At 41.8% G+C, this 14,883-nt stretch overlaps 1 protein-coding gene across 1 annotated transcript in view; it reads left to right on the top strand.

The window, feature by feature from the left end:
- Positions 1-14,883, top strand: part of cdh23 (cadherin-related 23) — a 201,307-nt gene that overhangs the window by 104,762 nt on the left and 81,662 nt on the right. The window contains exons 10-13 of the mRNA XM_084948030.1: positions 1,973-2,085; positions 3,873-4,061; positions 9,156-9,305; positions 9,847-10,005. Of these exons, the coding sequence (XP_084804156.1) occupies positions 1,973-2,085; positions 3,873-4,061; positions 9,156-9,305; positions 9,847-10,005 (611 nt within the window). The remainder of the gene's footprint in view (positions 1-1,972; positions 2,086-3,872; positions 4,062-9,155; positions 9,306-9,846; positions 10,006-14,883) is intronic.

The following is a 14,883-nucleotide window of genomic DNA, read 5'->3' as shown; positions in this document are numbered from 1 at the left end:
AACTGGGGCCATTGTAAAAACAAATTAATAAAAACTCCATAAATTTCTATTTCTATAGTCAATAGTAAAAATAAACTTTACTTATGTATCTATTATTTTACTGTTGTATGAATAGCTATGGAAACGTCTTTATTAGCAGAAAAAGCTGTAAAACCTCTGAAACTACAGGTAAAAATTGAAAAGCGATGCCGTCCTTTATATTTTCTAAAGCTGTCCAGTGTGCTAGTCTCTTCCAGGCCAATTCTAGTGCCCTGGGCCTTATTTTTGACTACCCTGGCACACAGCATAATGGTGTGCTGATGTGTAGTGCTCATTTTCGTCAGATGTTTTTGATTTGGTTGCGGCTGGATTATATTTTATCTGTTCAGCATTATTCGATTTTTGATCTTTCTCTCACATTAACCTGTTTAACCTGCAGTGTGCGACATCACAGATGACCTGCTGTGGTGGCCGCTGTTAAAAGTGTTAAAGTGCTCCATGTTAACGCGGCGTAATTGAATTAGTCCTAGGTATGTTTCCCATTCATTCATTGATCTCATTTAGTCTTGTCTCCTCCATTGTTTGCCTTCAGCTGAACAGATTGCTGTAATAACATTCACATTTATAAAGTGCTACTTACCAGAGATTTCAAAAGGGCTATTCACGTCTCATATAACACATCATCGGCGCCAAGGATCACACTGAAAGTGTAAAGGCATTAGCTTCTCTGAGTGAGACTTGAGCATCTGATCTGAGAGAGGGAGATACCAGGCAGTGCGGGGCTGGAGCAAGAGAACATTAAAAGTGAAGAGGTGAGGGCCATTGGGTGTACTTTTGTTTGTGCTCTCCATCTGCTGGGTGTAATTAGCAGGGTGTCGGAGAGAGAGAGGGAGAGAGAGAGACAGAAAGAGAAAGTGTCACAGAAAAGTGTGAGAGAGGTGTGAAAGTTAACGAGAAGGACGGTAATTTGAAAAGGAATAGAGGGAATAAGAAAATATTAGAAGAGGACTCAAGTGGGCCTCGGTCTAATATTTTAACCTGTTTAATTGAAGTGAATGGATAACACCAGGCACACTTGAACTTGTTAATGAGAACAGTGCAGCGTTCATAATTTGAAATGCTCCTCTCTGAAGGAGTGCATGGAGTATGACAAAGTTAATGCAATTTATCAGCCCATGCAAAAAGGGGTGACTGCAGTCAGTCTGTATTGTAAGCCTATTATGTTACAGTTTAAGAAATTCTTATAAGAATTATAAGATTCTATTAATACCAAATTATACGTCCAAATATGTTCTTGAAGTTCATCTGTGGGTTTTAGTTTCTAAGTAAAGATTGTTTTAAATTCAAACTTAAAAACATTTGATATCCTACATCCCACCCTTTCTTACTAGCATGCGTCGTCTTTGATGCTTTTATCGCGACTTAACTGCCAATCAGCAGCACAAATGACACAGGAGACCCATGGTGCAAGCACAAATGGTTTTATGCCTGCATATGAGAATTCACAGACAAACAAAACAGTAGCCCATTTATTTAATTTTAAAAAAAGTCTCCGTGACACTAACAGTGATAATAAAAAAAGATCTTTCCGATATCAGCCACGATGCTTGTAGTTCCCGGGATGTGTAACCATGCTTGCAATCAGTTACTGACAGCATTATCACTACATAAATTACAGATGAACTCAATAAAGAAGTGAAAAAGGGAAGGGGAGGGTAACAGAAATAAAGCGGGTTTAGGAGAAGCAGCTTGTGGACAGGTTGGAGAAGGTCGGCCAGCCTAAGGGAGTTACAGAGATAAAAGACAGCACAGTGAATGCAGTATCCATATTACATGAAATAGAGACTTGCTCATGGCTCATCCACCACCTTCCCTTCCAGAGGATTCTTGTTGTATCTCAGGAGACATGTTGAATTATCAACCATGCAGGTTTTGTTTCTCTCTCTGACTTTCTTTGGTCTCCCCCTCTCTCTCTCTCTCTCACTCCATCTAGGAAACACAAACAGTGTTTTTGCCCTGGACTACATCAGTGGATCCCTGACAGTGAATGGGCAGCTGGACAGAGAAAACCCCCTCTACTCAGCAGGATTCTCTCTGACTGTCAGGGTGAGCTGCCGAATGTGGGGGGAATTATGGGGTGGAGGGACTGTCGTAGGCTAGAGAAGAGACTGAAAGGCTGCTTCACCGCTGGATTAAGAGAGAACTTTGATATGAAAGTGTATTCTATATAGTCTCCAAAGACCAACTAAACAGATCTCTTAGACTGGATATACAGTCTGTCGCTTATGCAGGAAATCAGTTAGTACTAGATATGTACGATGTGCGTGCAGTATATCTTTAGATGCTTTGTCAATATGCTTCTGCACAAATGAGACTCTGACAAACTCAAGTGCTTTTATTGGGCTCATTAGTGGCCATATTCATGCTTGTGATTCTGTGATAATGTCCCCTCCAGAGGCTCGTGCTGAATGAGCAGATATTAGAACAAGGGGAGCAGAGAACAAGAAAGAGGAAGAGGATTTAGAGTCCTCCTTAATGCTGAGGCCTCCTTTGTTCCTCCATTTTTTCCCCTTTTCTCTTGTTTGAAGTAGGTGTGATCTCTGAATCCCTCTATCCCTCCATGAGCCAAGTCTGTCTCGCTTGGCTTTTTAGCATGTCACTCCTTCCCTCTCGTCCCCCCTTGTCCCCCCACCTCCCGACCCGGAGCCTTGCCACCTCGTCCAGTCCTCCACTTTTGTTGTCATTATTTCTTCTCTTCCACCATTGTACACCGAGTGGTTCCCACAGGGTGTGAGGGCGCGTGAAATGGATTTCCAAGTCCTGCTAAAAGCGGAAAGATTTGTGAACAAAGGCCTCATTTTTCTGTGTAGTTACAATATTCCATTCGTGATCTTGATAGCTTGACAAGTCAAATCTGCCACACCTTAAGATAAATGGCCTCTCTGGCGTTTGTGCATTTACTGATTTGGCTGCAATTATTGGTAATAAAAAGCAGGTCGCGTGACATTTTTATACGAGAGACTATTGAGATACATTTGGCTCTGAGGTTTAATACAAAAAGAGATTCTGGCAAACATAGTCCAGGCTCAGGCTTGTCTTTTTAATTGAAATCAATAATTACTAACCAGAAAAGTAGAATGAGCAAAAAGGCTGGAAAAGAAAAAAATGTCACCCAAAAATGTATTTATAAGATATGGATTTTTCCCCCTCCTCTCTAAATTTTCTCTCCTCTTGTGCTTTCTTAGCCGGTGCTGCTATTGATTGGAGTGTGCCGTAGTAATACAACTAATTTCTCAACTTCAGGCAGCTTAGATAGCACTGAGCACGTGGAGATGGAGGTCAAATTATTATGGAGCACTGTTACGAAAGAGGCTAAACTATCTGATTATCCAGAGACTAGCATGTTGTTTCTGCTTCTCCTCCTATTGCCTGTGACACTCGTCCGTCAATAAAAGACAGTGGTTGCCCCTTTCTATCGTTCCCTCCTATTTTTTTCATTTCAGAGGGCAGCCATCTTCAATAACTGAGGCAGGCAAAAACAGAGTGTGTGTAATTGTGTCTCCTCAATTGGACTTCTTTCACCTAAATCTCATTGTGTGTTCATGCGTATGAGTGTGTATCTGTGGATGTACATGTGCTGGCCTTCTCTTGGCCTCACTTTGAGCCTATTTCTGTGATTGCTTTTAGGCCGTCTGTCCACCTTTTGATCCAATAAATGAACAGCTGTAAATACCGAGTGAGATTGCGTGCTGACCGTCTCCATCCAGAATGACATTTTCAGTCCAATCAAATGGATCGCTCTCTCTCACTCTCGCTATGTCTCTCTCTTTTTTTTCTGTGTCCCTCTCTCTTTCTCTCTCTGATGAACATTTCCTGCTCTGGCTTCCTGTTAGGCCACCGAGCTGAATGATGACCGCAGTCCATCTAGGGCAACGGTGGTGACCACCTTCACCATCCTGTTAATTGACAAGAATGACAACGCCCCGAAGTTCAACAGTTCTGAATATCGGGTCCGCATCACCGAACTGGCACAGGTGGGCTTTGCCCTGCCCCTCTTCATCCAGGCAGAAGATAAGGACGAGGTGGGTAGATCACATCTTAATGGTTTCCAGTATTCACAACATTTGTATGCCCCTGTGCTGACAACAGCTGTAGCGGGAGGCATTACGTTTTTGGCTTCTCTATTCTCATCAACACCTTTCTTTTAATTACACAAGAACATCTGATCAGACTCAGAAATGAATGCAATATGTCAGGAACATCTGAAGTGACTTTCATGGCATCTGTTGCAAATATTCTCATTTTCAGTGATTGAATTTAACGGTTACAAAACCAGTTTTTGCCCACAACTCAAGACTTCTTAGATCAGTGCTGGCAAAACTTTACACGTTTGATTCCCGGTGCACAAAATAGCCAAACAATAACACAATCAAACTTTTCAGTATTTCCAGTGACAACTTCAGTGACCTTTCAAAATTATGTCCAAAAAAGGAGTAGTTTAGTAAACAATTTCTGATGAATAACCGCAAATATTCAACACACTTTTTTGCCCCAATCCTCATCTAGCAATCCTCAGGGCTGTGAGCCAGGCTCATCTAGGGGTGGCCAGTTAGCCGGTGAAATTTGCCCCTTTAGTAATGCTGATGGCTTACCCACCTGTGGTGATAGCCCTGGGTGGATTATGATCAATCGACCTTTTCTGTTAAACCTGGTGGGGCTTTTGTCAGAAATGTGGTAATTAATGAAAATGCTACAAGTGACTATTTATCTATTCATATCATTACTGAACTGCAAAAATTTGAATAATGGACACAGTGTGACATCTTCAAGCTAAAAATTTATAGAAAATAAGCAAAGATAGACGAAATCTGTTGTTTGTTTTGTTAGAAATCTTTTAATTTAATTTTGGGGAAACATGAAATGTCTAACTGGATAAAATCATGAAATCACGCAACAAAGACAAAGCATGTTTTTAGGCATTCATCAGTGCCATAACTGAGGAAAATAGGTAAATGTGACAGTATATTTCTTGTTTGGTAAGATACAGACATACTACAATATTATCATTGATCTTTTGTAAGTTGTCTTTGCATGTGGGATACTGATTAGTTCAATCCTGGCATGTTTTTAAAGATTATATCAGATAAAAGATGCTGCCTTTACCACATTCTAATATTCTGTCTGCCTTAGACCTTTAATTTTGCTACATAGTTCTATTGTACAGTACAGTATCCTAGTGTAAAAGAGAACAAGAGTAAATCAGGATGTGAGAAAATGTTAGATGTATTTTTGCATTCCTGCATCATACAAGCAGATCCAATATTCAGTATGAAGAGAATGTGATTAGTGCAATAAATAAACCTGATTGGAACACGCAGAATTGATAGTTCAAAGTTTGTTTTTATCAGATTTCATACTTTTTACTTTCAGTTGGAATAGATCAGCACTAACAAGCTAACAAGATACATTTTAATCTATCTTGTTATCTTGTTTATAAATGCACAGCCAAAAAAGAACATCAGCCACTCTGTGAAACTATATTTCACTATGTCAGGCAGGAGTGTGTGTGTGTGTGTGTGTGTGTGTGTGTGTGTGTGTGTGTGTGTGTGTGTGTGTGTGTGTGTGTGTGTGTGTGTGTGTGTGTGTGTGTGTGTGGATTGTCAGCAGGAGTGTACTAGAGCCTCCTTTGGTTTGCCCGCCACTTCCCATTTACTGTATCTATCAGCCTACTGTGGTGACACGCAGTCACATACACTCAGACACCAAAACATACACAGAAGTCAAACATTTTAGGCTTGCTCTGTCTCACTCGTTTTCTCTCTTCCTCGCTCACATATGCACACGCTCGCTCACACCAGCGCATTGGACTCGACTACAATTTAATTTGCTCTGGAAGAGATGGGATAGAGCATCAAATTATACCTAACGAGGAAAATCAATCACCTAGGGTGCAGATAAGCCGAAAGCTAGTCAACTCTGATTGATTCAGGCGCAGCAGCCGCCAGGGTGGAATTTGACAGATAACTGTGAGTCAAGTGGATAGAAAAGAAGGTAGAGAATAAAGAGAAACAGACTTGCGGAGGGGAGAGGAGAGGAGAGGAGAGGAGAGGAGCAAAATCATAAGTCGTAGTAATTGGTGGAGCAGGAAGAAAACAGTCAGGAGAGGAATACAGCACTTGAAAGGAGAGATAGCAGGAATATTTAGCAGCAGGTCTGTTTATCCATTCTAGGGATGGCGTGTTTGCTTCTGCCTGTGTTCCAGCAGCAAGCAGAGAAGAGAGCACTGCAAGCATGTTGCTGCACGCAGGTGGGGTGACGACCCAGACACTTGGCATGTGATAAGAGGTCTCTCTGTAGGTTAGCAACCAACATTTTACCACCACCAATATCAGCGTTCGCTCAGGGGAGGCTTCCAGACACCTAACATATCTGGGCTAAGATTGCTTATTGCAAATGGGGGAATGGCTCCGAGACGGTTTTAATTTACTAGATTCGCCGTAGATGCTGCATTCGAAAGCACTTACCAGAATCGGCGCATTAGCAGCCCCAGCTCACTGTTAAGTCATCATCATGCAACAAAACAAAAGACATCAAAAAGAGCTTAAAAAGCAAAGTGTCACATGGAAAAAATATAAAGAGAAAATGCAGAAAACGTATTCCGGGGCATTTTAAACTCTACCAGTCTTGCATTGTTACTCTGCTGTGATAGAGCCACGAGTACATCAATTGCAAGGAGTAAAGCCCACGAGGTGTTTTTTGTCTTGCAGTTTTTTATTGCTTTTTTGATCTTTTAAACCTGCATGTCATTGCCGATACACACAAACTCATTCACACTCCACTACACCTGCTCTGTAATCTCACTCCTTCCATGTGTAAGGGATTATAGGCAGACATTTCTTTTCTTAGACTATGACACAAGTGGTAGTTACCTCTCTGCCTGTCGCTGCCTTCATATCCTCTTCTACTTGGCTAGCATCTTTAAAAACTTTTTGCTGCTGGAGCTTGTCACTAAACTTTGTGGCAGTTGCATCTGACAGGATGCTTTTATTGGGGGCTTCTAAAGGCAGAAGCAAATGGACGGGCAATTACGTTTATGGGCAGTTTGAGGTGACATCCCTGCATATTGGATGGTCTTTTAAATAGGAGTCATCAGCCACAATGGTTCTCCCACAGACGAAAACAAAAACAAGGGGGCTATTTCAACTGGCAGCATAATGCCAATTGACCACGCCACCCGTCTTCCTCTGTCTGCCACAATGGCTACATGATTGGCTGCCCTGAAGCTTTATACATCAAGACAGGAAGGTTTTTTCTCCTGCTCAAGAAAGCACAGGTATTTCAGAGATGTGATGTCACTGGTTTATATTTACCCATAATGCATCTGCACGTGGGGAGAAAAAAGTAAAGAAGGAAAAGATGAGTTGGGTTTTTTTTTCCCTCCATTATTCCAAATTTCATATTCATACTTTTTCATTACACACAACTGCAATGACACAAAACATAGTATTTCTAAATCAGTCTTCATGTTCACATAATCTACATAATCATAAACATTGTGCTGGCAACTTACGCTGCAGTGAGCTAGAAAGCAAACACAAACGAATGTAGCTGGATTGAGGTAGATAGTCATGGTTGTCACCAGGGATCACGTCAACCCCTTTTCCTCTCTCATAAAACACACAATGTGCGCAAAGCATATGGTTTTCTTCTCTGGCTAGGTATTCATGCAGTCTGACTTACTCTTAGAGCTCTGTGGGAAATAAATGGGGAATAAATTCTGTGTATCACTTAAACTGTGACCCAAGTTTCACAGACGGAGAAGCGATGAATCTGTGGTATGGGCTATGATTTGATTCTTATGTCTGATCACAGTTGGACCTTTCAGTGTTACTGTTATTAATATTCTGGCTTGTCACTTTGTTCTTTTTGTACAAAGTGCACTCCTCCACGCCGAATGCATCCTGAAGGAATTTTCGAGTTGGCTTGTTCCATTTCGATTTAACATTTTCTTCACTGGTGCATTGTTTGGTGTGCCTTTTTATAACTGCTTCATTATGAGCGTTCAACATATTTCACAGTTGTTCTCAGAAAAGAAACATCCTGCTCAAGACTGACAATAAAAAAGCTGCTGCCTACATGCTGATCCTGGTTTTGAAGATCAGTTATTATTGTTAATTAAACACAACTCAAAATTAAAACTAGGTGACTTTCAAGAAAATAAATGAACTAACTGAAATAATATTGTGTGCTCAGAAAACTAACTAATAAAATACCAGAAATATCCTTAATTTTAGTCTTTATTAATGTTCATATCACAGTGACCCTGTTGAGGCTGTATTTGTATTTGGCTATGTAGATTTATATATGATATATGACATATGATCATAATAACCGGGAAAAAACTAATTAGAAAATATAAAACTCTAATAATCTATTATTTTAAAATACGAACACACACATGTGACATATTAAAAGAAATGTTTGGAATAAAATAAAATAAAATAATATAAGAAAACCTTTATTAGTCCCACCCATGGGAAATGTGTTGTGTTACAGCAGAAAGTGGACAGTGCAAAGTTACAGTAGCAAAAATTAAGAAAAACACTGGAATAGGATAAGATAAGAAGAATAAGATACTATATACAACAGAATAAAATACAGCGTTGTCAGAAAAAGAGAATAACCCTTCCACATCATTCATGCATTTGTACAGGTATAAATTACAAGTATCTTGTGTCCTGTCATCAGGGATACATTAATCTTTAGTATAGCTGCAATTTTATCATTTTATCAGCAAAGACAGAGAAATATTTAAATGAAAACACATGAATATCATACAGTTATTACACTGTTGTTAGTACATGTTATTACCTAACACTACTAGACTATGTGCAGGCTTTTGATATACATCATTCTAGCTACAACAGCCATAAATGCGTGAAAAATATGTATGCTGTCTATCTATCCTGTCTAGAAGGATAGACATGTTTTTTTCCCCTATAATTAAATGTGATTTCTTTTGACTTGCTAAACATACAGTACCATGTATCGTATACTGCACATTTCTCACTCATAGGTTAGACTCAGTATATATTGCCACCTGACTGTGCTCCATCTTTTAAAAACACAATTTTCTTGCTGTTATTCTATCCTCTCTCTTATCCTTCCTATGGCAGGGGGTGAACAGCATGTTCCAAGTGTTTCTGACAGGAAACAATTCAGAATACTTCACCATCTCCCCCACAGCGGTGCAAGGGCGTGCCGACATCAGGATGAGGGTTGCCATGCCGCTGGACTACGAACAGATTCGCAGCTTCAGTTTTTCAGTAAGTTTTTCAACTTAGTTTGAGTAGTTGTGTCCTGTAGATTTACCTGAGAAACCTGCATCACCCCAACAAAGCATAGCTGTTGGTTTTTTTGATAATATCTATTAAAAAGCCTAAAGTAGCTTAAAGATTTATAATCAATGGAAATGAACTGTGAACCAAGCCAGAGCTGTGAAAAAGAAAACCCGAATGTAACTTCATTATGTTTCTTGAAAAGTGTTTTGATTTGTTTGGACACAAGGCACAGTTAGACTGGAGCAATATCTCTTTCTAAACAGCACCGAGTTGTTTGAACAGTGAAATTGCTATTTTGTCACCTCAGTTTAACCCCGAGTTGTTTATAGAATCAGAGTAGCACACTGTAAATCTTAAATAAATTATTTCAGTAGCAAATTCAGATTACACTTTTTAGAATGCAACCAACAGCCTCCATGCATAATAATTTGTTGTTTTTTCCTTTAATCATTCTTTATATCTGAGGAAACATTCATGTGTGTCTGTGCGTATTCATTGCTTCTGTTCCTTGCTCTCTCTCTCTCAGCTTTATGCAAATGAATCCATTTCGGATCATGTGGGATTTGCTCGCGTCTTTATTGAACTAATCAATGAGAATGATAACCGCCCCATCTTCAGCAGACCCCTCTACAACATCAGCCTCCCTGAAAACACACCACCTGGTACATCGCTGCTGCGCATCCTGGTGAGTTTCTAAGTGAACCGCTGTGTGGTGTTTACACAGCTGAGAACGTGATAAATTACTCACAGAGTGGGGATTTATTCCTGGAGAGAAACTTAACATGGCTCCAAACAGATTACAATAAAACCTGGCTTGTACTAGTAACTTTTACAGGGCTTGCTTTATTGGGGATGAAATCTTGAAGTGTTTGTTTAGCCCACGTGACCCGGTACTCTCTTGAGACTTTCCCGTACGAGTAAGGATTTAATGTGACCCAAGCAAGGCAGTGCCTGAAACTGAAAAACACAAATGAAAAACGCAGTTACCTTCTCATCTACTATACTGGGCCACAGTTAACCAAATTACTGACAGCACAGTGGTTTAGGGAGAGAACAGTAGTGTGGTTAGTCCATATCATTGTTTGGGCCAGATAAAATTATCTTCAGAATTAAGATTTAAAGTTTCATATTACGCTAAACTTCTTTGATCTGTAACAAATTGAAGCATATTGTAGAAATACCAGTTCTAATTGGATTGTTGTTATCAGAGGAGGTTAAGGTGTATTGCTTTTCATATTGTATTGAAATTACAGATGTCAATAATAATGGCATGACTCCATACAAAATAATGCAATTTAAGAATTGAGTTTAGGATATTTTTTTTATCATATGTTGCATTATTTATTTCCTCCATGTCTATCATTGTTATGTAGTTTCACATAGCTGAAGTAGCTTTGTAGCTGCTCCACCTCATGATCTCAGGGTCCCACCATTTAGCACCTGCAGCCACTGCTTTAATCAGATGAGGAAACAAAAAAACAAAAGCATCTCTGACTGTCTCCTCATAAGTCTGCATTATTATTCATTACTAGTCATCGCTGTGATGAACGCCCACAATCCACTAGATACATGTGCCAAAAACCACAGTGTGAAAATCAATAGTGTTTATAGACCAGTTGTTCATGAAACGGAGATTGCAGGGCCGTCTAATACCCAATAAGTATAGCTGGTGTTGGCCTCGCGCTGGAGCATGTGGTTTGCCTTGGAATCCTGATATCTGGCTGTGGGGAGTGAGTGGACTGTAAACAGAATGAAATGTGACGGCTTCAGTGAGGAATATACACTGGCATGACTGACAGAACTCGTATACCCTGTTAGATAAAGGTTTCGATTGTCTGACCTGTTATCAAACACACACAAAACTGCACTGATATAGACATTAGTCCTCTGAGATTGAGACGTAACACATACATTTTAAAGAGGCGTTTAATATAGTACACATTTCTAGGTGGGTTTTGAGACTGAGAAATAACAGACACATACACACCTACAGGGTACAGTATATACAGTATTTAATATTAAAGCTGTGGAGTTTATACTTTTGACGTCAGATGAAAGTCCATGACTGTCTGTACTCTTTGACCTTCTTTGGTCTTCACATGGTGCTTGGAAAGTATTTTCTGTTTCAGTTGGGATTCTTTCTTTTTTCTGCACTATGAAATTTTCTTTGCAAAGATGCAGATGGTGTCGCCTGTCTCTACAGAAATGAAAGAGCACTTGTCTCTGGCAAGAGAGGAATCCATTTGGTGCAGGTGTCCAACTCCAGGAAAAGGCAAACAGCTCCAGACTTGAATATTCCCACTGACATGTTGCAGCTCCTCTAAAATCTCTAGTCATCTATACGCCTTCATGTTTAGAGACTTCTACACATAGTCTGATGTCAGTAATACTACTTGAGGGCCATTACAGTGCTTTTGCTGACTGGAATCGTGTTTTTTTCATCTTGCAAATTCTGTATCTGTGGTGAAGTTTCTGCTCTTTCGCTCTGTGGGGCCAAGGCTAAGTGATAACTTTCCACTTGCTTTATTAATGAAAATGCCACCTAGGTTTTAAAAAGCCGGGGAAATCTTGTTTCTAAGTTATTAGTTTTTGTTTTGATTCCACAAGGGAAGGCAATGCAACCTAGCCCAAGGACAGAGACTGGAGCAAGGATGTGTTTGGAAAAAAAAACACATTTTAATTTCCCTTTCAATAATAAAAGGAAAACAATCTGTAAATAGAAGGTAACCTGACTCGATAAAAGTCAATAAAAGTGACTAAAAAGAGTAAAACAGTTGAGCATTAAAATACTAAAGGAAAAGAAACTTAACTTGTCAAAAAAACTTTATTCATAAGATATTGTACATTAAAACAAATTAAATAAAATAAGCTACACCAGCCTGACAAACATGCTGTTACAGCATAGTCCAGTCTGTGTTACTCTGTCCAAGATTTCAGATCAAAGCATGATCCTTTCCCATCTCCATATCAAACAGCCTGCCACAGACAGCAAACACACCTCTTCCCTCAACACCATGCCTCCCTCCTGATACTACAACACTGGGCAGTGCTGTTGCTAAAACAGAGCTGCTGCAAACTCTGACACCGACACAGCTCCTTCTAATCCCGAATGCCCCTCTGGAACTCCTGCTATCCCGACACTAGTCCAGCTGCTTCACAAAGAGTTGAAACAGGTTACTAACAGAGGTGTGCGAAGCTCTGGGCTCTGCCCTTTAGCTCCTCCAGATTTGACCATAGCATCTAGCTTTGGGTCTCATTATGGTTGGTTAGTAATGGCAAGGTGTTTGTGGCAGCACATCTTCTACTTTGGCATCTTACGCTGGCATTCCCCATGTTCCTCTGCTTTAGGCTACTTATAATATCTCTGGGTATTGATCAGATCTCCCACCTATATCTCCATATTGCAGCTACTAAATGTTCCTCAGTGACCTGCCCCAGGCTGAAATCTTTGGCAGCTTTCTCTCACACTCTTCATTTAGGTCAATTTTACAGTCATTAAATCTGGCAGGTTATTAAAACTACACATATATCAATTAAAATCAAGACATCTAAAAACAAATAAAACCAACAACAAGCAGAAAAAAAAGCTAAAACGCTACAAGCACAAAATAAACAGGCAAAGCACATTAACCCAAATATTCTACCTTGTGACATCCCCCACCCCTTTAATGGTGGTATTTCCTAACACCTTAACCTTCATCAGCAGCTGCACACCCTATCCCAGGTGGGGGGTTGCTCTAAGGCCACGTCCACACGAGCCCGGATAGATTTGAAAATGGTGTTTTCAAAACGCTCGGCGTCCACACTAGCGTTTTCAGTCGTTTTCACGGAGTTGTGCGTCCACATTCCAGTACTGCGCATGCGTGAAACGCAAGAAGATTCGACCTGCCTCATTTCTGTCTGCCGTTTATTAGTGATGTGCGATACCACTGATTTCCTTTCCGATCCGATACCAAGTAAAATTCAGGGTGGTATCGACAAAAATGTAATGTTTCATTGTATTTCATAATACAATATTGTGGCATGCAGAGGAATCTTAACAAAAAAGCTCACAGAGAGATTGAGCTTGCTGTTCAACCCCAAACTGGTAGGGGGAGCTCTTTATTAAAACACTTGCCACTGCTACAATGTGCCTCAGGGGTCAACAACAGCACAACAGAACTCACTCATCGTACAGCACTCTCTCTACAAAACAACAACTGTCAGTGACTCCATAATAATGTAACCATAAACAATAAAACAAAAACATCTAAACAGCAGCACATGTCCCAAGGCATGATGGGAGAGAACTAGCTGCTCCCCCAACATGCCACACAGCCCCCACCTGAGTGGTTAGCTGTCCCCAGCAACCAGCATGTCCATAGCAAAGTCTCTGAGGTGTTGGGGAAGGCGACGGCGTCGTTGAGGACGTTCCGTGGGTCCCCCAGCCGTCTCTGAGGCCAGCTCTGAGGCCAGCTCTGAGGCCCAGCTGTCTCTGAGGCCAGGATCCCAGCTCCAACTGCAGGACTGCAGTTGGAGCTGGGATCCTGGCTCCTCCCTGGGTGGACTCAAGGTCTGATAGGGTGCCAGGCGATCACGATGGAGTACGACCACCCTGTTCCATTTGACCAGCCACACCCTGTAGACCACGTCGGACAGCCTCTCCAGAACAGTGCAGGGTCCAACCCACTGGCTCATCAGTTTGGGGGAAAGCCCTTTCTTCCTTTCCGGGCTGTAGACCCACACATGCTGACCTGGCGAGAGTCCTTCCCCCTTGCAGCAGCTATCAGAAGCTCGCTTCTGCTGGGAGCCTGCGTCTCGGAGAGCCTGCCTGGTCAACTGGTGCACCTCCCGTAGCCAGGCCAGGAGGTTGTGGAGGTAGTCCAACCCGGGGTCCCCGCACACTTCCGGCTCGGGGGGGGGGGGGATCCAAACACCAAGTCCACTGGGGTACGAAGCATACATCAGGGCCGCTGGAGTGCACTTACTAGATTCCTGGACTGCAGAACGGTAGGCCATTAGGACCAGGGGAAGGTGTTGATCCCAGTCACGCTGCTGGCGGGAGGTCAGGATAGCAAGCTGGGTGGCCAGGGTGTGGTTGAAGCGTTCCACCAACCCATTGCTTTGGGGGTGCAGTGGCATCGTATGGGTCTTCCTGATACCCAGCTGCTGACAGACCTCCTTGAACACCGCAGCCTCAAAATTCTGGCCCTGGTCGCTGTGCAGTTCCTCTGGTACCCTGAACCGGCAGAACATCTCGTTGACCAGACACTCAGCGGTGGTAACAGCACTCTGGTCAGGGACTGCATAATAGGCCTCAGGCCACTTAGTGAAGTAGTCCATGGCAACCAGGATGTAGCGCTTCCCCTGGTCAGTGGTGGGGAAGGGTCCCAGGATGTCCACTCCAACCCGCTCCATGGGAGCCCCCACCTGATACTGCTGCAAGGGGGCATGAGAGCGTTGGGAAGGCCCTTTCTGAGACGTGCAGGCATCACAGATGGACATGGAGCTCTACATCCTGGCGACACCTGGGCCAGTAGAACCGAGACCGAAGTCGCCGCAGAGTCTTGGTAACTCCAAAGTG

Source organism: Perissodus microlepis, chromosome 13 (genome assembly GCF_051167445.1).
Source record: "Perissodus microlepis isolate ML-2025 ecotype Zambia chromosome 13, ASM5116744v1, whole genome shotgun sequence".
In the NCBI taxonomy this organism is placed as follows: domain Eukaryota; kingdom Metazoa; phylum Chordata; class Actinopteri; order Cichliformes; family Cichlidae; genus Perissodus; species Perissodus microlepis.
The sequence above is the reverse complement of the archived record's forward strand: the minus strand, read 5'-3'. Positions and strand labels throughout refer to the sequence as shown.